At 32.3% G+C, this 23,937-nt stretch overlaps 1 protein-coding gene across 3 annotated transcripts in view; it reads left to right on the top strand.

Moving 5' to 3' along the window:
- Nucleotides 1-23,937, top strand: part of Nfxl1 (nuclear transcription factor, X-box binding like 1) — a 51,801-nt gene that overhangs the window by 7,449 nt on the left and 20,415 nt on the right. For all 3 annotated transcript variants that reach the window (XR_009228039.1, XM_046457788.2, XM_046457710.1), the window contains exons 4-17: nt 353-462; nt 2,277-2,407; nt 3,236-3,414; nt 3,636-3,797; nt 3,900-4,000; nt 4,645-4,759; nt 6,364-6,488; nt 7,184-7,306; nt 11,051-11,141; nt 15,326-15,446; nt 15,661-15,820; nt 16,672-16,763; nt 19,911-19,932; nt 20,638-20,778. Coding sequence is in view for 2 of the 3 variants with exons in the window: in XM_046457788.2 (XP_046313744.1) it covers nt 353-462; nt 2,277-2,407; nt 3,236-3,414; nt 3,636-3,797; nt 3,900-4,000; nt 4,645-4,759; nt 6,364-6,488; nt 7,184-7,306; nt 11,051-11,141; nt 15,326-15,446; nt 15,661-15,820; nt 16,672-16,763; nt 19,911-19,932; nt 20,638-20,778 (1,673 nt within the window). In the remaining variant the exon portion in view is untranslated. The remainder of the gene's footprint in view (nt 1-352; nt 463-2,276; nt 2,408-3,235; nt 3,415-3,635; nt 3,798-3,899; nt 4,001-4,644; nt 4,760-6,363; nt 6,489-7,183; nt 7,307-11,050; nt 11,142-15,325; nt 15,447-15,660; nt 15,821-16,671; nt 16,764-19,910; nt 19,933-20,637; nt 20,779-23,937) is intronic.

The raw sequence follows: 23,937 nt of genomic DNA, 5'->3' as shown, positions 1-23,937 counted from the left end.
TTTCATTTTCTCACTTTTTTTTTTTTTAAGCTTTCTGTTATTACTTTATATCTTGATGCTCACATCTGTGGTTCTGCACCCAACTAATTTGTTAAGGACTTTAATGCAAAAAAAAAAAAAAAAAAAAAGAATATACACAGAGCTAAGATACTGTTTTTGAATCAAGTATATGGATTTAATTAATGGATCTTGTAAACTCTTGACAAAGGATCTTTTTTTTTTTTTAATTTAAAACTTTGCATTTTTTAGCAATATTTTGAGCAATTAATATTGCTCATGATGTGACACTAAGAGTGAGTTTGTTATTTTCAGATGTTGCTTAACATGAAATTTTCAATTTTTAAATTTCAAGATGGAGATATACGTGAATTAGAGCGAACAAAACAGTATGTAAATGAAGCTTTTCAAGCAGGAGCTATGACATGTTTAATTTGTATTGCTTCAGTGAAGAGAAACCAAGCAGTAAGTTGTTCTCCTTGCTCATATTAATGTCTTTCCTGAATATTTTTTGTTTATATTCATTTAAACTTGATTCATTTAAGAATTTTGTATATAAATTGATCTTCATTTTATAAGTATGAAATTTTAAAAAATTGCCTCAAAATGAGCTTTCATTATTTTTAGCACTTTTAATATTTGTAGTATCAGTTTTATTGCATATGTTGATTAGCGAAATCATTTTTAGTATGTATACTTCATAGTGTACCACAAATATGAAGTGTTAAAATGTGCTGTATTACATTTCTTTCAGTGGGTTTGATAAAAGAAAAGTAATGTAATAAAACACATATGATTTATTAAAGTAACAGAGGTCATTGAGGAGAGAAGATTCAAACATAACTCATGTCCTTAGAGAAGCTGTGGCCTAATGAAGAATTATCTAAATATAAATCTATAAGGGTATTAATGAAGCAATTAAAGAGAAGTGACAACTGAATATAATAGACTCAGCTTTTATACCTGGTATTAGTTTACTGCTTATTAGAGCTACATTACCTAGGGAAAGATAATCAGGCATGATGAAATGGGATTGGTCAGGCAGAATGAGTCAGAAACTGAACATGTTCAGGATGGTTGGCACTTTGTAGCAGATATAGTGCCTTTGGTATTCAGTCATTTGGATGTCCTCTGTAGCTGTGGTGGATGAGTGGACACAGTTCTACTTTAGAGCTGTGGTGGACACTGTGGACATGTGGACATAGTTCTTTCTTTAAACACTTGCTCAGTGTGTGGGTTGTTTTGTTTCCCCCATCTCAAGCTATTCTCTTTGGAAACTAATTCAGTCAGTTAATGAACTGTAAGGCAGCATTCCATCACAGGGAATTGGTAGACTGATGTCTCAACCTTCTGTTTATTAGGGATGGGGCTGGGATCGTCCATGGGGTTTCTTACATGATTCTTCAGAGGGCTCTCTACGGTATTGAGCTGCTGTGGCCGTTAGTAGTAATCAGCTCAATAATATACTATTTATTGGCATTTCTTTCCAATCTTGTTCACTGACTCCTGCGTCTTAAGATCTTAATGACTGCTTAGGGGAAACCCAAACTAAGAAGTTGGATTTTTGTAATGCTGTTGCCAGCTTATGCCATATGCTATGTGTCTGCTTATTTTAACAGTTGTAAAATGTTATAAGGAAAGGGGAAGTGGTTTTTTTCATATATATCAGTGTTGTCTGCTGTAAAAATTAATTCAGTATTATTTCTTAAGCCTCTCATTATATATATTCTCAGTTTTTATTCACTTAATTTTAGAATTTAGCTGTTAAGTGCTAGACTAATACGTTTTATATTAAAAAAAGCCATATATATTATACATATGTAGTTTTAGGATTTCATTATAATAATATTTATAATTGGAAATAACCTAAAAGTCCAAGAACAAGAATTTGGTTAAATAAATTATGGTACATGAATCTATGGGACATAACTGTAAAACTTTGAATTTCATGTTGTTTAAACATTTTTGATAAGTGTAAATGCTTAGACTGTGTTTAAAAAAGACTATAAAAATTACATGAGTTAATACCAGTATGACTTTGTTTTTAAGGATAATACACATACACATTTGTACAGGTACACATGATTCGATATTATCTAGAATGTTAGCTATAGTTATTTCTAGGTAATTGAATCTGGGTGGTTAATAATATTTTTCTTTACATTGTTCTATACATAAGTACAGTTTTATTAAGGACATTTCTATTAATTTAGTGTGATACTCTTTTTAAAGTATTATGGAATTAATAATTAACTTAATTTCCAACACTTTTGTCTTAGGTTTGGAGCTGTTCAGGATGTTTCTGTATATTTCACATGCCCTGTATCCAAAAGTGGGCTAAAGACAGCCAGTTTCTTGTATCTTCTTTGACAGATGATGATTTTGGCAAGAAAGATTATCCTTGGCCTTGGTAACTTTTTCTAATTAGTTGGATTTGAAGTTGTAAATGAAAATTGTACATCATTTGTTGATTTATTGGCAGTTTCAGTGTCCATGTTTGGCCTTCAGCCATTTGGTTTATGAATATATGGAACCTTGGTAATACCCCAGCCAGGTGTATCCTAGCAGTTTAGGAGGCTGAGATGGGAGGATCACAAGTTGAAAGCCAGCCTCAGCCTCTGCCAGGCACGAAACAACTCAGTGAGACCCTGTCTCTAAATAAAATACGAAATAGGGTTGGGGATGTGGATCAGTGGTTTGAGTGTCCCTGAGTTCAGGTCCCAGTATCCCACCACCCCCCACCCCGCCAAAAAAAAAAAAAAAAAAAATCTGAGTGATTACCTCAAGAATAAAGTTTAAGTGGTTAAAAGGAAGCTAATATTGCTTTCTTTTTGAAACTATATTCTGGATATATATGTTTAATACATAGCAACTAGCCACAGGTTAATATTTAAATTAAAAAAAATTAAAAGATAAAGAAATTCTGATTCTTCCTCAATTGTATGTATTAGCCAAATCTCAAGTGCCATATGTGGCTAGTTGCTACTGTATTGGTACAGGTCTAAGACAGTTCTGTCGTCTCAGGAAATCATTGTACAGAGCTGTGCTAGATGGTTAAATAGATTTTAGTAAGAGTTTTTTTTTTTTTTTTTTTTTTTACTAATATAAAAACAGAGCTTAATAAGGTTCCTTAACCTAAAACTAATTGAATAGTATCATCTATTACTAAATATGTTTATATTCCTATCTCTTATGTTTAAGATGAAATAAATTTTAATTATTTTATTCTTTTTTGTAGTCCAAAATGTAGGTTTGAATACAAAAGGTCAGAAACGCCTAGTAGGTACTATTGCTATTGTGGAAAAGTAGAAGATCCACCTTTAGATCCGTGGCTTGTGCCTCATTCATGTGGCCAAGTATGTGAGAGAGAATTTAAACCTTCTTGTGGTCATAAGTGTTTACTTCTCTGTCATCCAGGTGAGTTCCATATTATATTTTTAGTTGTCTCTGAGTGGTTATTACGTTGAGGCCAAAAAAAAAAAAAAAGTGAAAGTTTACTTGAGAACTTAACATATTGGAAGGTAATGCCTTTTTAAACTGTTGATAAAAGTTCTAGAAATTACTAAAAGATATAGAAATTGAAAGTTTTAATTTTCAAGTTATGATTTTTTTTTTTCCCTACTTTCTTTGGATTCTAGGTCCCTGTCCTCCTTGTCCAAAGATGGTTACAACAACTTGTTACTGTAAGAAAGCAAAGCCTATCCCTCGTAGGTGCAGCACCAAGGAATGGTCCTGTCAGCTACCATGTGGACGCAAGTTGCTTTGTGGGCAACATAAATGTGAAAATCCTTGTCATGCAGGTAAAGCACATACCTGTTACGTATTCTGACTTTACGCAAAAATCAAAGCAATCTTTGTTGCTTTTAAATTGTTTGTAAGCTAATTGATCATTCTGGTTTTAGGAAGTTGTCAACCCTGTCCAAGGGTTAGTAGACAAAAATGTGTCTGTGGCAAAAAAGTAGCTGAAAGAAGCTGTGCGAGTCCACTGTGGCACTGTGATCAAGTAAGTTTATGTACATTTTGAGGGGGTGGATATTAAAGAATACAAAAAGCATAAACTAGAAAGCAAAAATTCTAATTTGATTTAGTTGAATAAAGGATAATAAAGAGTAGCAACTCAGATGAACTGCATCATGATTTAGGAAGCTAGTTTTCAATTAATATAATTTAATTACTGGAGAATTTTTTTTTTTAATAACAGCTTTTTATTGAATTCTGAATTCAGTAGTTTTACTCTCTTACTTGTAAGCTTACCCTCCCCTTCCTCTCTTTCCCTTATCTTCAGCCAATACTTCCTGCTTCTTGTTATTCCCTTTAAGGAAGTAGGATTGAATTTGTAGATTGCTCATCCAAGAATTGACATGATTGTAGTACTGTTTGGAAATCTTTGATGGATAGCTATATGAAGCCATATGTATTTTTTAATTTATTATATACTCCTCTTTGGTGTATAGGAAATAAATATGTGTATACATGGATATATATACACACACATACATACACACACACACGTGTATGTATGACACCTGTGTTGAACACAAAGTTTGATGTAAGGGACATGAAGAAGTAGTTTATTTATTATTAAAAGTGAATCACGTTTTGTACAAAGTTGTTGACTTTTAAATCCTTCACTTTTGCTTATTTTAGGTATGTGGAAAAACACTGCCATGTGGTAATCATACATGTGAGCAAGTTTGCCATGTTGGTGCTTGTGGAGAATGTCCTCGATCTGGGAAAAGGTTCTGTCCATGTCAGAAATCAAGTAGGACTTTTTTTTTAAGAAAATGTTTTATTGGTGCATGTTAATTATACAGAACAGTGGGTTTCATTGTGGCATATTTGTACATGTATGTAACATAATTTGATCAGTTTTATTCCCCACTACCTCCCCTTGCCTTTCCCTCCTCACTTCCCTCTTTTCCCTTCTTTTACCATAATGATTTACCTTCTATTTGCTTGTTTGGTACTGGGGATTGAACCCAGGAATGCTTAACCACTGAGCCACATCTCCAACCCTTTTTATATTTCATTTAAAGACAGGGTCTCCCTGAGTTGCTTGGGGCCTTGCTGAGTTGCCGAGGCTGGCTGTAAATTTGCAATCTTCCTGTTCCAGCCTCCTGAGCCACTGGGATTATAGTGTGCATCACCATCCCCAGCTCCCCCTTTTTTTTTCCCATGGGATCCCCCCGACTTTTTTCCTCTAACTTTCACATGTGATAGAAAACATAACATATATTTATGTCTTTATATATTTTGAGTCTGGATTATTTCACTTATGATGCTATCTAGTTCTGTCTGTTTTCTTGAAAATGGCATAATTGCATCTTTTTAATGGATGAATAAAACTTCATTGTTAGGCTGGGAGTGTAGCTCAGTGCTAGAGCATTTGCCTAGCACATGTGAGGCCCTGGGTTTGATCCTCAGCACCACATAAAAATAAATACATAAATAAAGGTATTGTGTTCATCTACAACTAAAAAATATAAAAAAACAAAAACAAAAACCTTCATTGTTTATACATACCACATTTTCTTTATACATTCTTCTGTTGATGGATATCTACTCTGGTTCCATAACTTGGCTCTGGTGATTATGTTGCTATAAATATAGTAATGTGTGTATCTCTACAGTGTGGTGGTTTTACATTTTTTCGATAAATGTAGAGGAGTTGTGTAACTGAATCATATGGTAGGTCCATTTTTATTGTTTTGAGGAACCCCCATACTGATTTTCATAGAGGCTATACTAATTTACATTCCTTCTAATAGTGTGTGAAGGTTCCTTTTGCCCCATATCCTTATCAACATCTGTATTTTTTTTAATACCTTTATTTTATTTATATGTGGTGCTGATGATCGAACCCAGGGTCTTCCATGTGCCAGGCAAGCACTCTACCGCTGAGCCACATCCCCAGCCCAGCATCTGTATTTTTGATGCCTGCCATGCCGATTGGAGTAATCCTGTGAGGTTAAGAGCAAATTAAAAAAACAATTTCTTTGTATTATGAAAGTTCCTCATAAAAGTTCTTTGTAGTTTTACTCATTTCATTAGGTAACCATATCTGAAGTAGTTAGCACATACAAGAATTGTCATGTATCAAATTTCTTATTTTGTATTTTATTTTATTTTTTTTGGAAAAATTGAGGATGTAGATGCCATGAGCAAAACAAGATCAATTTTAAATTTCTTTTTAAAAAAATAAGCCTTAAAATTCTATGAGTTATTTTCATTAAAGGCAGTTTTTTCCCAATAACTATATGGATGAAAAATTCATAATCTGAAAAAGCTATATTATTCTTTAGAGCACTTTGTTAGTGCTTAATAGCAATGTATCATATTAACCTTGACATTTTTGTCTGCTTTTAGAGTTTTCTTTGCCTTGTACAGAAGATGTACCAACTTGTGGAGATAGTTGTGACAAAGTCCTGGAATGTGGAATCCACAGATGTTCACAGCGTTGTCATCGAGGTTCTTGCGAAACATGTAGACAAGTTAGTTATGTCCTGTAATAATTCCTTTTGGAGCAACATATCATAATATGTCAAATGAGATTGTCTGTGATTCTTTTCCATTATTTACTTTCATATACACCTATGTAGTGATGTATATGAGTTTAATGTCCTAATATTTATAGTAAGAAATGAGAGTATGCTAGCAATCAAATCTAAAAATTGCCTTTTGTTTTTGTGTTATAAAAGTTCTTATTTTATATTCCAATGTGAGTTTATTTGTTCTCAGAAGATAGTTGAAGCAGTGATGAATTAGGCCTAGTGATGATGGAAAAAAATTAATGCCTAGATTTAAGTCTTAACTATATATATCATTTTGTTGGCCTTACTACCAGGCCAACAGGTTAGCTGACTAGGTAGTTCAGTTTTCTTGCTCTACTGAGAAAAGATGTGTAGATGTTATGGTTATAGCTAGATATAAGTGGTTTTAATGTGTGGCATATTTTTAAATATTTATTATCATTTCTACTAAATTTAATGAATTCTTAAGAAGTTGTTTTTGGAACAGAATGAGATAAACAGATATTTTGGGAGAGACAACTTTGGTTTGGGTAAAGTCTTGCATATACATTTGTTATTTAAGATTTTTATCCATGTTTTAGTAATTATGGAAATTGTAATGTGGGAAAAAAAGGATATTAACAAAAGTCAGTTTTAATACCATGTCTTTGTTCCAGGAAGTGGAAAAACATTGTCGTTGTGGAAAGCATACAAAACGAATGCCCTGCCATAAACCTTATATATGTGAAACTAAATGTGTCAAGATGCGAGACTGTCAGAAGCATCAGTGTAGGAGAAAGGTATGTTTAATAAGTTTGGAAAACTGATTAAAAATTGTCTTGAATTCTTCCTTTTTGGGGCCATGATAAACAGTCTTCCTGACTTGTTCCTTAAATGTTCAGACATACTGTTTTCTGTATAAAATATTAATAAATATTCTAAGTTAATTTTAGTTGTTTTTTTAAATGAGAAAGCTGTCAATTTTTTAAAAGAGTCTTTTTTGTCTTGTACCACAGTCCTCTCAGTTTGGTTCATAGGTTCTTTCTGTTCCCTAACTTTAAAATATCATTAGCAGTGTTAAAGTGATAGTTGATTTGGTGGTAGAGACCTAACTTCTATGGTTCAAATCTTCTTGAGTCTGGATTCCTTTTTTCATTATGAAATATCTTTTTTTATCTCTGGTAAGTTTCCTTATCCTTGGTTTTTTTGTTTTGTTTTGTTTTGTTTTTTGGTGTGTATGTGTGTGGTGCTGGGGATTGAATCCAGATAATTTTTTTTTTTTTGGTGGTGCTAGGGATTGAACCCAGGTCCTTGGGCATGCGAGGAAAGCATTCTGCCAACTAAGCTGTATCTGCAGCCCCTTATTCTTAAATTGTTTGAAATATAATGATGATTTCAGCGTTGTTTTTCTTAGTGTTAGCATAGTACAGATTTTTTCATTCTCTTAAAGTGTATTTCTTTTGGATTTTATTTTATCCAAGGTAACACTCTTTGTCATTTGATTTTGATATAAACCATTTACATTTAATATGATCTTTTTGTTATTGTTGGATTTGAATCTTGTAACTCTGGTAGAGCACTTGCCTTAGCAAGGCCAAGGGCCTGGGTTCGATGCCCGGAATCACAAAAAAAAAAGTTAAATAAATTAATCTTCTATTTTGCTGTTTATTTTCTATTTTCCCATTCATTCCTTTCCCTTTTTTTTGTCTTCTTTTTTGATTGAATGTTATTTTTTAGTGATTCCATTTTTATCTACTGTTTTTATTAGCTATAACTAGTTTTCTTTCTTCGAAGTGTTGCTTTTGGCCTTATATTCTTTAAGACCTTTACAATAGTGTGTTTTATGACACTTTTCCTGACTTAAAGTGTATGATTCTTACAATTTTTTCTACTCATGTGTTTTATAATGCCCCAATATATTGTTTTCATTTTTGCTTTAAAAGGGTTTGAAAAAAATAAGATTTTTTAATCTATTTTTGGTACTTTTTTGTGTGTGTAGATTCAAGTTTCCATCTGGTTTCATTTCTTTCTATCTAAAGGATTTCCTTTAACATTTCTTTTGGTGCTGGTAATGAATATTTTCAACTTTGTATGTCTGAAAGTGTCTTTTTTTGCCTTTGCGAATTCTAGTTTGACATTTTGTTCTGCCCATACTTAAAAGATGGTACTTTACTGTCTTCTAGTTTACATATTTTTTCCTACAAGGAGCTGTGATTCTTACCTTTATTCCTCTTTACATAATGTATTTCTCTCTGTCTCTCTGGTTTGTTTGTTTAGGATTTTTTCTTTAGCATAATGTTTTGTATTTCTTCACCCTTATTTTCTTTGAGGAGCTTGGATTCATACACGTATAGTTTTCCTCAAATTTTTGATCTTTATCAGATATTTTTTCTGTTTCCCTTTTTCTACCCCTTTCAGACACTTTGATGATTTATCTGTTACATGTAGTACCACAGCTCACTAATGCTGTAATTATTTGTTAGCCTTTTTTAACATCTATATTTTATTTTATATAGTTTATGTAGTTTTGCCTTTACATTCACCATTTTCTTCTGTGTTATTTAATCTGCTTTTTATTCATCCTGTGTTTTTTCTTTTCAGACGTGTATTTTCATCTCTAGAGGTTGAGCTTGGGTCTTTTTTATATCTCCTATGCTGCTTTGCATGCTAACATTTTTCTTTATCTTCTTTAATATATGGCTAGACTATATCAATAATACCTACTTTAGTATGGGGGTAGGAAAGACAGAATGAGATGGACATCATTACCCTACATGTATGAAAACACATACACACACACACAAAATAAATAAATAATACCTACTTTGTTGTCTTTGTCTACTAATTGTTATCAATTCTCATTTCTGGGTCAATTTTTTTTTCCTTCCTGTGTCTCTTGGGTTATATGTTCCTGCTAATGTTGGCCTGCTTGAGGATTTTTAAAATTGTTTTTTAAATGTTGCAAACTTTACATTTTTTTTGGGTGCTGAGGTTTTTTTTTTTTTTTTTTTTTTAACATTCCTTTAAGTATTTATAATATTTATTCCAGGACAAAGTTAAGTTCCTTAGAAACCTCTTGATCTTTTTTAGACCTGATAGAGTTAGATGTGACTAGAGCATTCCTTTGTATAGGGCTAATTTGGCCCCACTACTGAGGCAATAACTCTTCTTAAATATCACACACAGTGCCTGTGTATTGGGAGATACTCCGTCTCTGGCCATAGGAACACAAACTATTCCTAGCCCTGTGCAACCTCTGGAAATTGTTTTCCTTTCCTTCCAGTGTTTTTTTTGCAGGTTTTGGGTAGAGTCTTCTCACACCTGTATACGTCACTATTCAGGCAAAGATTCAGCGGCCCCTTCTGGATTTTTCCAGAACTTTCTCTGTACACTTACCTCCTCACCACAAATTCTAGCCCCACTGGCCTCCTTGAATTATGATATTTTTTGTTTTATTTTTTTGTTTAACGTGGTGAATCTACCAGGTTTTGCTTGTGATCTTCCTTTTTGTATAACAGCTTAGAGACCTTCAAGTCAAGAGATGTTGTAATTGTAGGACTCACCTTGTTTGTTTCCCTTTGCTGTTCTATGCTGCATGATTAATGTCAAAAAACTGTGACTTCATATCTTTTGTCTGATTTTTCTAGTTGTTTGAGGTGGAGGGAAAATCTGATGAATGTTACTCTGTCATGTTTGGAATTAAAGTGTCAGTAGGCTTATTCAAGTCAGAGAATACTATTGCCACTTGGAAAGTGATAGGTACATAGCATTATTCAGTATATACTATCTAATTGAATGCTCAATTTTGACTTTTAATTGCTTTTCAGTAAGGTATATTGTTTGGAGCTATTTTTTATATGCTTTTGAAACTTGTTCTTTTATGAGTTATAATCCTAAATATCTTTAATACTCTTGTAATATGTGTTTTCTTTCCAAAGTTTGAGTATGTGAAAAGTCAAGGGAGAGGTTAGAAAGGCAAGGTAGATGTTAAGTAGTTGCCTACTCTTTGTGAATGAAAATTAGGACAGGTGGTAGCTATATTTCTCACAAATTAGAAATCACAAAGAATGATAGCCTATCTACTTCTTTTCATTAGTTGGTTTCTGATCTCATGGTTTGGAAATAATTGCCGAACTGATCTATACAAGTTTTATTTTAATGAATATTAAAAAATATTAAAAACTAGTTGCCCAAATTGACTGGCATCTAAGTAGGTAATGTTGTCAGTATTTGTATAGAAAAGTAAATGAAATCTGATGAAAGTATTTTAAATCATAGAAAAATTAACTGAAGGGCAAGAAAATTCAGCTTGATATTATTAGAGTAGGTCATTATCTGTTCAAACTTGTAAATTCTTAGCAGTATATCTACTTACCAGAGGAATGTTGATACTCTTGAATATTTTCATTCAAGAGTGAATGGAATGTCAAGAATGAAGAGAAATATCTTTGCTTTCTGTAAGTTCTGTAAATAACTAGTAATGACATTCATATTATGCATGGATTTTCAAATTATCTATTCTCAATATATTGCTTTCTCTTTAGTGTTGCCCTGGAAACTGTCCACCTTGTGATCAAAATTGTGGACGGACTTTAGGATGTAGAAACCATAAGTGTCCGTCTGTCTGCCACAGAGGTAAAATTAAACAATAGCCATAATTATAATGTTTGTATTTACTTAGTGCTGTAAGTTGATAGCATTCATATTCACTATCTTATTTGGTCTTCCTAACAACCTTGAGAAGTACGTAGGAAAGGACAGTAGACAGTATGCCTGTTTTATCAACAGTGTGATTGGTGCTAAAAGGGATTCAGAGACTTATTCAGGGAAACATCTAGTATAGCAATATAGCCAAGATTTGAACGCAAGCCTTCTGAATATAAGTTTTGTTCTTTCTGTAAAACTGTTTTTTTTTTTTCCCCTCCCTTAACCTTCCTCACACATTTAAAAAGTTTTTTTAGTTGTTAATAGACCTTTATTCTTATTTATTTATATGTGGTGCTGAGAATCGAACTCAGTACCTTACATGCTAGGCAAGTGCACTACTGCTGAGCCTCAGCCTCAGCTTCAGCCCTGCCCCCATACATTTTTTTTCTCAAATTAGTTAAGATGTTAATAGACTTTTTTTGGGTTTGATTCTGGATTTAATGAATTTATATGAAATTAAATCTAGTAAGGGATTGACCAGTTCTCAAACATTTTAGTCTGAGGACCCCTTTATTCTTTTTGGGACCCTAAGGAACTTTTGTTAATGTGGGTTTTGCCCATTTACATTTATTGTATCTGAAGTTAAAATAAAATATAGTACCATCTATTATTTTAAAATTGGAATAATAAACCTATTAGAACATATAACATTTTGTGAAAAATAACCATTTTCTGAATAAATAGTGAGAATGCTCTTCTTTTACATTCTTGCAAATATCCTGAATGTCTTGCTTGATAGAGGGCAACTGTATTTACATAATCTGTTTCTGCATTTAATCTTTTGTGATATGGCTTGTCGCTAGCTTTTGGACAATTCTGCTCTGTGTATGTGAGATCTTGCAGATTCCCTGAATGGATCCTTAGAGTACTGTGAGAATTGTGATCCTTAGAGTACTGTGAGAATAAATTCCTAATTTATTATAATAACATTTTTGAGCATCCACTAAATATCAGGTATTGGGATTATATGGGTGAACAAAATTGACAGTCTCTGCTCCTGTGGAACTTAACTTTTGACTCTTCCCTTCTTGGTCAAATTCAGTTAATACGGCTATTAAACATAGTAGACAAGTATTAAAAGAAAAAGTGAAACTAAAATCATGATGCTGGGAATGGTGCATACTATTTTATATTTACATTTATAAATATGTTATTGTTTATCAAGGAGAGGACTCTGAAAAGATGACATTTGACCTAAAAGAAGTAAGGGCTCAAGACATATGAAAATGGGAGTTGTGTAGTATTCCTGGTCAAAAAGCAGTAATTACAGAGTAGAATGCTCAAAGGGACATATGGCAGGACATGAGGTCAAAGAGATCATGAGTTAAAGGACTGTTAGAAAAAGGAGAATATGAATAGGACTCTATAGACCATTGTGAAAACACTGGACATGTAAGCTTGACTAGGTCTATGACCACTGAAGAGTTGAGTCAGTAGTTTAAAATTTTTTCATCAGGAAAACACCAGGCCTAGTTGATTTTTACACATTATTTTAACAACTTAATGTTTATTATGTATATAAGTTCAGTTTCCTCATAAGCTGCTTGAAAGTATATGTTAAAAAACCCCACACATCCAACTTATATTTTATCTTACAAGGAAAGTAAGAGAAAATTACATGTCACTTTGAGAAAATATTAATGGTTAATCTGCCATAACCAAGTTGGACTTATTTCAATAATATATGGCTGGTTTAACATTAGTAAATCTAATAATGTGATTTACTATATTAACTCATCTAGGTCAATGTCTGAAATATGGTTGATAAATCTAACATCCATATATGACAAAAATTTAAATAGTCATAGAAAAGAATATCCTTAATCTGATTGGGTTTCTGTAGAAAGTCTAGAGCAAATATCTTACTTAGCAGAGTGGTGTTGAGAACATTTCTCCTTCTCCTCACATTTTGAAACAAATCCCATAAATATTTCAGTATTCATCCTAAAAATGGATTCTTAACTTTTGTCATTAATACATTTCTTCATGTTGCCAAATATCTGGTGTTCAAATTCTTGTATCATAAGCTTCTTATTTTTTAACTCAGTTTGTGTGACTCTTTAAGACCGTGAAATCAACATGATGCTATTAGTTTATGTATCTCTTTAAGTCTTTCAATCTGTAATCTCTCTCCTTCACCATCCCCCCTTAGTGGCTTCTTCATTGAAGAAATTAGGTTGCTTTATTTGGTTTCTTCATTCTAGATGTTACATATTGCATCCCTGTGGTGTTATTTAATGTGTTTCTCTGTCCTGTATATTTCTTGTAAATTGTTAGTTGGATTTAGAAATTTGATCACGGGTTCAAGTTTTGGCAGAGCGTTTATTTTTTTAAGAATATGTTTATTTAAAAAAAAATTTAGAAGCCACTGTTGTACACTCTAACCATTTAATTCACATAAGAATTAGAATCATTATTTTATAATATTTGTCATCATTCTAGACATCTCAGGGAGAAGATGTTAATTGCATATTTGCATAGTAAATGTAAGAAAAGTTGATTTACATTTCTCTAAAGTTAAAGGTTATCTCTTGATAATTCCTCAACTACATAACTCTTGCCGATTGATTTTGATCTGGACTGTAGTTATTCTTTGTAAGCTGCTTTTTAATTTTGAAAATACAATTTTGAAACTTTTCATTAGTATTTGTTATGCTATATAGGTATCAATATAAATCTTTTGGTCAGTAGGAAGACCATTTAGGGAAATTATTCCTTATTTTTTTAAGACAATTTTTTTAAAAATGATGCTATAGTTTTAGTGTGGCAAAAAGGTTATGTTTGATTTTTGATAACAGATATTGATGTCAAATGTTGAGAACAGAAAATATCACTATTAGATTGAAAAGTGTAGCACCTAATCATTCTTTAGAAAAAATCAAAACTTGATTATGTGTGTCAGGATGACTTGATTTATGTTACCATCAATATTTCACTGGATTATATTTATCAAAACTGAAGTATAAATTAATAATTTGTACAATAGATGTTATTTTTTTCTCTCATTTTCTCATTATTGGAATCAAAATTCTTAATTTGTAGCTCATATTTGTTTTAGGGAACTATTTTTTAACTGTAAGAGGTATTAAACCACGCTATTTTCTGTCATTAGTCTGTTTCTAATCAGGTTAGTTGCTGAGCAGTTTTATATTTGTTCCTGACACTTAGTAGTTTAAGATTTTCACTCTTTAAAGACTCCCATTCCTTCCTCGTTATTTCATTTCTAATGGACTTTCTTAGTGGGAAGAAAGTCTTTAAGATAATGTCAGAGCCTCAGTGAGAATTTGAAAAGGTTTCTTTCATTTTCTTTTTGTATATTTCTACCAACTCACAGCAAACTCAATACTACTTTTTTGAAATGTTTAGAACAAAAACATATAGAATCAGAACCTAAAAAGAGGGTTTAGAATTTAGTCTTTTCACAAAGCACAAATAATTGACTGTGCTTATTAACCAACATCAGGTCATGAGAGAGAAGTTATTTTCTTGTTGGGGAATTTATTTAAAAATGACGTACTTGGATAGAAGTATGTACGTAAATAGGCCAAAAAGATTACTGTTAGTGTTAGATTTTCCAAAGATTTAAAAGCCATTTTGCTTGTTGTAATTTTTGACTGTTATGTTAAATTTGTTATTTAGAATAGAACTTTTAGAACATTTTGAAACTTCTAAAGCTTTATTGAAGTACCAGTGTATACATGGAAAAGTATACAAATCATAGAAGCATAGCTTGATGATGTTTTATAAGCTGAACATAACCATATAATCAGAATTCATATCATTAAGCAGAACATTACTGACATTTCCCAAAACCTTCTTAAATCCTTCATAACCATTATTCTGCTTTTGAACAGTAAAAATTAGCTTTTCCCATTTACTTTATATAAATGGAATCATACTATCCTACATTACTCTTTGTATATGGCTTCTTTTGCTTAATGTTATCTATTAGTACATTCATATTGCTGTCATTTATTTCCTTGTTCTTGTAGGCTATTCCATTGTGCAAATGTGTTAAATTTATTGATTCTACCACATGAGCATTTGGATGATTATAAAGTAACTTCTTTTTAAATGTAAGACTTTGTTTATTTTATTTCTTTTTTGGTCAGGCAGTTGCTATCCATGCCCAGAAACTGTAGATGTAAAGTGCAATTGTGGTAATGCAAAAGTGACAGTACCTTGTGGCCGAGAACGAACCACAAGGCCACCCAAATGCAAAGAGATATGCAGGTTGGTATAAAGCTTTGCATAAACTTATATCTGGTATTTTATAATTTAAATTCATATTGATTTTTAATATATTAGTAATTTAATTTTTCTTTGATATATTAAAATATTTTCATAGTATGCTCATTCTATATGGAATCAGAAGATATATAGATAGTTGCACTTTAGATGTAATTGTTCAATGGTCAAAAGTAACAATTTGTATTTTGTGATTTAGTCGACCACCAACATGCCATCATACAAGTCGAGAAAAACATCGTTGTCATTTTGGTCCTTGTCCACCATGTCATCAACCTTGCCAAAAAGTTTTGGAGAAATGTGGTCACTTGTGTCCTGCTTCATGTCATGATCAAGCATTAATAAAGCAGACAGGCAGGGTAAGAGAACAGTATTATTAAATAGATGATGCATTGCTGTGGATCATATTTTCTGGATTTTACATAGTCATTCAATAAAAAATGATGAAATACTTTTTAGATAATAAGCACTGTGCTAGGAGCTGGTGTACAAGGAAAATAAGAGTTGGTCTCTTGTCTTATGAAGCTCATATTATAAGGGTTGGATGTGTAGCTCAGTGATAGAGCACTTCCTTAGCATGTGCAAAACTCGATTTCCCAACACTGCAAAAAAATAAAAATAAAACTCATAAACTCTTAGAAAAGGAAATAAAATAAACAAATGTTTGCAAATCAGTGTGATAGTTATGTAAATCCAGGAATATAGATGAATTTGCTAGTATTTCTTCATATATTATGGTTTAGGGTTATAGATAGCCTTTAATTTTCTTAGCAATTCATTCACTTAATTCAGTCTTTATTGAGCTCTTATTATGTATCAAGAATTCTTTTAGGTGATGAGGAACAACAGTGAATAAAATAGTGGAGGTTACAGTGAACTAATGAGTGGTAGAGTTTACAGTTGTATTTCATTCTCTTTTTGGATTATGAGAAGTAAAGAAGGCTACACTGCCTTTGTTCTACCTTTTAAAAACTGGAGTCAGCCTTGGTATTTAATGTTTAATTGTGTGGAGGGGAACAATCTGAGTATATAAATGGAATAAAATATTTCAATAAGCAGAATTTTTTAATTACTTGAACAATTTTCAGTTTGCTTGAGCAGAGGATATATGGGAGCTATTTTCTTTGATTATTAAGAGTCATATGATTTAATCCTTTAAATTTAATCCTTTAAATTTAATCTTTAAATTTGTCATGTGTTTTACTCATAGCACCAACCTTCAGGTCCTTGGGAGCAGCCTTCTGAGCCAGCATTTATTCAGACTGCATTACCTTGTCCTCCATGTCAAGTTCCTATTTCTATGTGAGTATTAGAATTTTAACCTTTTTTTTGTTGTTGTTGTTGCTTTTTGTTATTTTAATCTCTTGACGTAGACTGACAAGCTCTCCCCTTTGTCTTAGTTCATTTCATCTTTATTTCAGGTTTGGCCTCTAACCTAGTTTCTGTGTTTCTCTTCATTCTTTTTGAGTCTTCTCCCCAGCTGGAGTTTAATGTCCTTCACCTTTTCATAGCAACTTGTGCTTACAGTTAATTAAAGCGCATCTAAGAGACTTACTGTTTGTTACTTTTCCTGATGATTCCCATGTTAGAGTACTAGCTCCTTGGGGGTGAAGAAAGCTAGGATTTTAGATGTCAGACTTGAAAGAGTGTTCAAGGAAACATTGGAAATTAAAGGAGGTAGTTTACTGGATGGACCAAGGGATGACTGTATTTGAGCTCTAACAGTTGAATCGGAGGGAATAGACAATCCTGGAGTGTTTCATATTTTAAGCAGAAGCTATGGATTATAGGGAAAAAGAAGCACAGAATTCTGGAAAGCTACATAAAATTAGAAAAGGGTCTGTAGTCTACAACTAAGGTTCCAAATCTAACATTAGTATGTGTTGCCTATTGGTCTTTTAAAGGAAATATTCTTATTTATTTTTTAAAAGTTGTTCTCATTTTTCCTCCCACTGGGTTATAGTATATAGTCCTTTTTACATGTTATTGGATTCAGTTTGCTACTATTTTGTTGAGAATTTTTTAACCTGAATTTATTCATGTAGAATATTAGTTTGTATTTCTCTTATGATAGCTTTCTTTGGTTTTAGTATCAGAGAAATACTAACATCGTTGAATGAGTTGGGAGGTATCCTTTCTTAAGGAGTAGTGTGAATTCTTCTTTAAACATTTGGTAGAATTCACTGATAAAGCCATCTGGTCCTGGGCTTTTCTCTGTGGTAAGTTTTTAATTACTAATAGTTTTGCCTTTTCCAGAACATCATATACAGTAGTTGAAATCCTATAGTATATAGCATTTCCAGACTGACTCCTTTCATTTAGCAGTTTGCATTTATGGTTCCTTCATGTCTTCTCATGACTTGATAGCTCATTTCCTTTTATCACTGAGTAATATTCCACATCTGGAAGTCCTGTAGTTTGCTTATACATTTGCCTATTGAAGGAGATTTTGGTTGCTTCCAAGATTTTTGAACCAAGAGTAAAGCTGCTATGAACATTTATGTGCAGATTTTTGTGTGGATATGTTTTCAGCTCGATTGGGTAAGTAGTACACCTAAGTAAGTGTACGTAAGTACACCTAAGTAGGTGTACAACTGCTGGATCGCGTAGCAAGCTTAGGTTTGTACAAAGCTTTCAGACTGTCTGCCAACATATCTATACCAGTCTGTATTCTCACTAGCAATGAATGGAGCCCCTGATATTCTGTATCTTTCACAACACATACACTGCTAGGATTTCGAATTTTAGCCACTCCAATGGGTGTATAGTGGCATCTCATTTTAATTTTGAGTTCCTTAGTAGCATATAATGTTGAGCATCTTCATACACTATTTGCAATATGTAGATCTTTTGATGAGATATCTATTCTTTGTTCAGATCTTTTGCCCATTTTTTTACTTAGGGTGTTTGCTTTCTTACTTTGAGTATAAGAGTTCTTGGTATATTTTGGACATAAATCCTTTACCGGGTGTATGTTTTTCAAATGGTTTCTCCCAGTATGTGGTTTGTATTTCATTTTCCAAAGTGTTCTTTGCAGAGCAGAAGTTTTTCATGTAATAAAACCCAACTTACCTTCTTTTTTTTTTCCTCATGGATCATACTTTTGGTGATGTATCTAAAGAGTCATTACTAAACCCAAGGTCACCCAGATCTTATTTTAATTAGGTTGTCCATTTCACATTTAGGTCTGTGATACATTTTGAGTCATCTATTTTGAAAAGTGCAAGGTCTGTCTAGATTTTTTTCAAGAGGACGTTCGTTTGTTCCAACACCAACTGTTTGTTGGATGAGAATTTCCTTTCTCCTGTTGTTTGCCATTTTTAAAAAATCTTTTTTTTTTTTTTTTTGTTAGGTATACATGACAGTAGAATGTATTTTATTTTATTTTATTTTTGTACTGGGGATTGAACCCAGGGGTGCTCAGCCACTGGGGCACATCCCCAGACCTTTTTCATATTTTTATTTAGAGACAGTGACTCACTGAGATGCTTATTGCCTTGCTGTTGCTGAGGCTGACTTTGAACTCATGATCTTCCTGCCTCAGCCTCCTGAGCAGCTGGGATGAGAGGAGTATGCTACCCTGTACCCAATGCAGTAGAGTGTATTTTGACATAGTATACATGCATGGGGTGTAACTTCCCATTCTTGTGGTTCTACATAACATGGAGTTACATTTGTCATGTATGTGAACATAGGAAAATTATGTCCGATTCATTCTACTGTCTTTCCTATTCCCATCTTCTCTCCCTTCCCTTTATTCTCCTTTGTCTAATCCAGTGCTATTGCTCTTTTGTCAAAAGATCAGTTGACTGCAATTATGTGAGTCTGTTTCTGGTCTTCCTATGCCCTGACATTGATTTGTCTGTTCTTTCATCAATACATGCTGTCTTGATCACTGTAGCTTTATAGTGAGTCTTGAAGTCAGTGTCAGGCCTCTGATTTAGTTCTTTAATGTTGTGTTGACTATTTTGGGTCTGTTTATCTTTCCATACAGACTTTAGAATCAGTTTGTTGATACTCAAAGTAACTTGCTGGGATTTTGATTGGAATTGTGTCGAATCTAGGTGAAATTGGAAATAAAGACATCTTAATAATATTGAACCTTCCTATCCACGAACATGAAATATTTCTCCTCTATTTAAAACCTTTTGTTTCCTCAGCCTTTTGTAGTTGTATATTGTTTTTTTTTGTGTGTGTACTAATGTATACATATATACATATATAGATTTATAAATATTTCATTTTTTTGTATGTGTCAGTATTGTAATTTTAATTCAAATTTCAATTGCTCTTTACTGACTTATAGGAAAGACTTGGTCTCTGTGTATATTAACTTTATTTCCTATAAGTTTACACAGTGACTTATCATTTCTGTGTTTGTTTTATTCTTAATAAAACGCTTTCTGAAGATTTATAATGTTTTTATTTCATTTTATTTTTTCCTTGTAGGGAATGTCTTGGGAAGCATGAGGTGAGTTATAGTTTTTTTTTTAAATTTTTTTTTAGTTGTTGATAGACCTTTATTTATTTACTTATTTTATTTATATGTGGTGCTGAGAATCAAACCCAGGGCCTCACATATGCTAGGCAAGTGCTGTACCACTGAGCCACAACCCCAGCCCATAGGCATAATTTTTAAGTAAAGCTTGTAATCTGTACCTAATCTATACTAGAGTTACTAGAAATAACAGTCAAAATATTGTGTTTCCTTAGCTTAAACAATGCAAGCCTTTTTCTACTAATTTACAAAATATTTCATGCTTTCATTTGAGAATTTGTCTGAATATATGTACTCATTATAGATTCATCATGTTGAATTTCCATTGGAATAGAATATTTTGCTTCTTGGCAACTGTCTTTTAGGGAATTTTTTGTGATAGGTCATTTTTTTAAAAAAAATATTTTTAGTTATATATGGACACGATATCTTTATTTTGTTTATCGATATATATGTGGTGTTAAGGTTTGAACCCAGTGCCTCACCTGTACGAGGCAAGTGCTCTGCCACTGAGCCACAACCCTAGCCCATCATTTTGGTTTTGATAGTAAAAATTATTAACGAAAACATTTTAGATTTTTGTGAAAGTTCTCAAAGCAAAGTTATTTTGGAAACATAGGTTCTGGTGTTTTTTGTGTATGTGTGTATATTGTACTAATTTCCTTTTTATTTGTTTAGGTGAGTCCTGTACCATGCCATGCTGTTGGACCCTACTCTTGTAAGAGAGTTTGTGGACGAATCTTAGCTTGTCAGAATCATACCTGTATGAAAGAATGCCACAAAGTAACTGAAGTTGAAGGCTGCGGTGACAAAAACAAGGTAGTATCTTTAGGTTGAGTATATATTTGCCTACCATATGCTTGAAACATTCTTTATAGCAATTATACCATAAATATTTTTTCATTTTGTTGTAGCTTCTTTTATCTTCATTGTCCTCATCCCTTCTCCTTCCTTTCTTTTCCTAAGACAGCTGACTTTTTAACAACTTGATGTTTATTGCTCTTCATGTTTGACCTGCTTCAGAAAAATGTGTCTTTTAATGTGAAACTCTTCATATACAGTGTTAATACACAGGTTATGATTTTATGATAAAAATACAGAATCTGTATGTCTTCTTAGTAGGTAGCAGTATCATCTTCACTCCTGCCCATATGTGTTAGTTTAGAGCATTTGCTCTCAGATATTTTCCACACCTGACACATATGGTAAATAATGTTCACAATTTTAATAAATTTCCAATCTTTTGTTGGAATATAAATAGCATTATAGATGTGTGGTATATTTATGAAAGGCATTTCACAAGCATTTGAACTTACCCATTCAGATATCTCTAAAATTTGCCATTTTATAAGGAAAAACAAATATAACTAATCAGATTTTAAATTAGAAACTTTAATTAATTTTTTTTTTGTGGTACTGGGGATTGAATTCAGGAGCACTTGACTTCTGAGCCACATCTGCAGCCCTATTTTGTATTTAGAGACAGGGTCTCACTGAGTTGCTTAGTGCCTTTCTTTTGTTGAGGCTGGCTTTGAACTCAGGATCCTCCTATCTCAGCCTCCTGAGACGCTGGTATTACAGGTGTATGCCATCATGCTCGGCTTTAGAAACTTTTAATGTTTTTCCCTAGACTTTCACCATGTAGGGACTCCTAATAATATTGGTTAGTATCTTATGGAAAATAAGCCAGAAATTTTAAACCTCCCTGTATTATTAAGTAACATTAAGTTTACAGATATTTAAATTAATTTTGAATTATGTTATTGAAGATTTTACTTGTGTTGTAGGTAGCACTATATATATAGGTTCTATAATGCATGACAACAAATACTCAGTATAATTCTTACTCATGTGCACATGTGTAAATATATTGCTTATAATTTCTTTATTTTTTTCATCAATACATGCCTTGGTCCTTAAGAAAAATGTACCTATGATAAAATGAAAAAGATACAGGAATTATAAAACCAATTAATAAATGCTGATAATGTCTCCAAGTTAGGGGACAGGTACTTTATAGCTTTCCTTCTCCAGATTTCCAGAATATGAAATAAAAAAACTAGCTTTACCATTAGGGAATTATTGTGGATTGTTCAAGCATTATTTCCTTGGTTAAAACTTCAGTGACTCTTTTTAGTGAGCCTACATGTGGTATTTGACAACCAGTCTTGAGGTATTTCGTAATTAAGATCTTCTTTCCTAGAAGATGGAACCAATATTGGAAGTAATGCAGGAAGATAGTTTAGGAAACATAGATTTTCAGTGATTCTTTTTTTTTTCCTTTATAGCTGGAAGGAGCTCATATCATAATTCTTGTTTTGTAGATAGGGAAACTGAAGCTTAATATTGATTGAAGCTTAATAATGACTTGTTTATGGTCATTGAACAGGAGAGTATCAAACCAGTTATTGATATCCCTGATTTCTTAACTCCTAGCCTGATATGCTCTTCTCATGTTCTTTAAATAGAAGATTATTGTAGGTATTTAGCTAAAAAGAGCAAATAAAATAGACTGTTAATTTTGATTGTGTTTGTATACTTTGTGGCTCATTGTCCTTTCCTCAGTCTTTCTCATTTCAAAAAGTCTTATTACCATTTTTTACATGTTTGCACATCATTTTTACCTTGTTGCCTAGGAATCACGCTTGACTTCTTTCTTATCTTCATTGCAAATTCTCTTAGATTTATCTTCAAAATAGAATCTGACCATTTCTCATTACCTTTAGTTTGAACTAACATCTTCATCATAACCACCTTTATCTCTTATCTCTATTTCCATAGTCTCTTTCCAACTTGCTGCTCATAGTTTTATTTTACTACATTAACCAGATTTATCTTTTTAGAAATGTATATCAAGTAACATTTCTGTGTTCACAACCTTTGGGAAGTTTTCTGTCACACTCTGATTAAAATTCAAAGGTCTTACAATGGCCCAGGAGGTTCTGTGCTGATATAACTCCTAATTGCCTTTCTTGTCTCTCTTCTCGCTATTTCTTGAACATTCCAAGTTTGTTCTTACTTCAGAGCTTTATTTATTCCTTTTCTCTGGAATTCTGCATTCTTCTGGTTTTCTTCCTTATTTAGCTCAATTTCTTTTTCAGTATGAACTTTATTGGACAGGTTGCATTCTTGTTACAGCCATCACTCTCTTATTGTGCTTTATCTTTCTTTAGAATTTCTTATAAAAACAGTTTTTATGTTCTTTACTTCTTCACTTAACTGTAACTTCCTGGGATCCCATCTGTTCCCAGTACTTGGAAAAATGCCTGGCAGTTAAATGCCGAATAAGTATTTGTAGAATGAATGAGTATATTTTTTTCTTCAAAAAATCCTAATTTTAAACAGCAGAATGCATTGCAATTCATATTACACATAAAGAGCATAATTTTTCATATCTCTGGTTGTATATAAAGTATATTCACACCATTCGTGTCTTTATACCTGTACTTAGGGTAATGATATCCATCTCATTCCACCATCTTTTTTACTCCCAAGCCGAATGAATATACTTTTTAATAATTAAAAAAAATAGAAATTATTTGTAGAATATTTTTATAATTTGAAAGACTTTTTCTTTTCAATCCTAAATCCCAAAAATAGATTAGAATTTTATTGATGTAAGTATAATCATGGCCATACTTATGAATGATAATATAAATGCTTAGTCTTTAAGACTTAGTATCCATGTCTTTGGCTCTTTGATTTATTTTATCTCAAGTATAACATTTGAAAGTAAATATCCTGCAATTAAAATCTTTAATATTTGATAAAATCTGATTACTATCAGATAATTTATAGTGATTTATATTCTTAAATCACTAGAGCATGAAGAGAAGCCTTGTTAAATTACATCAAGGTATGTTTATTTGCAAATGTAATTTAGCGTTATTTAATTGATATATATTTTATGAATTCAATTGAACTTTAGTTCATTGATATGCATTTTATTAATGTGTTAACAATGTTGGTTTCTTCAGT

Source organism: Marmota monax, unplaced genomic scaffold, assembly GCF_021218885.2.
Source record: "Marmota monax isolate L192 unplaced genomic scaffold, Marmota_monax_Labrador192_F-V1.1 WCK01_AAM20220418_F8-fsc00025, whole genome shotgun sequence".
NCBI lineage: Eukaryota > Metazoa > Chordata > Mammalia > Rodentia > Sciuridae > Marmota > Marmota monax.
Note: the sequence above shows the minus strand (reverse complement) of the source record. Positions and strands in the feature narration are given on the sequence as shown.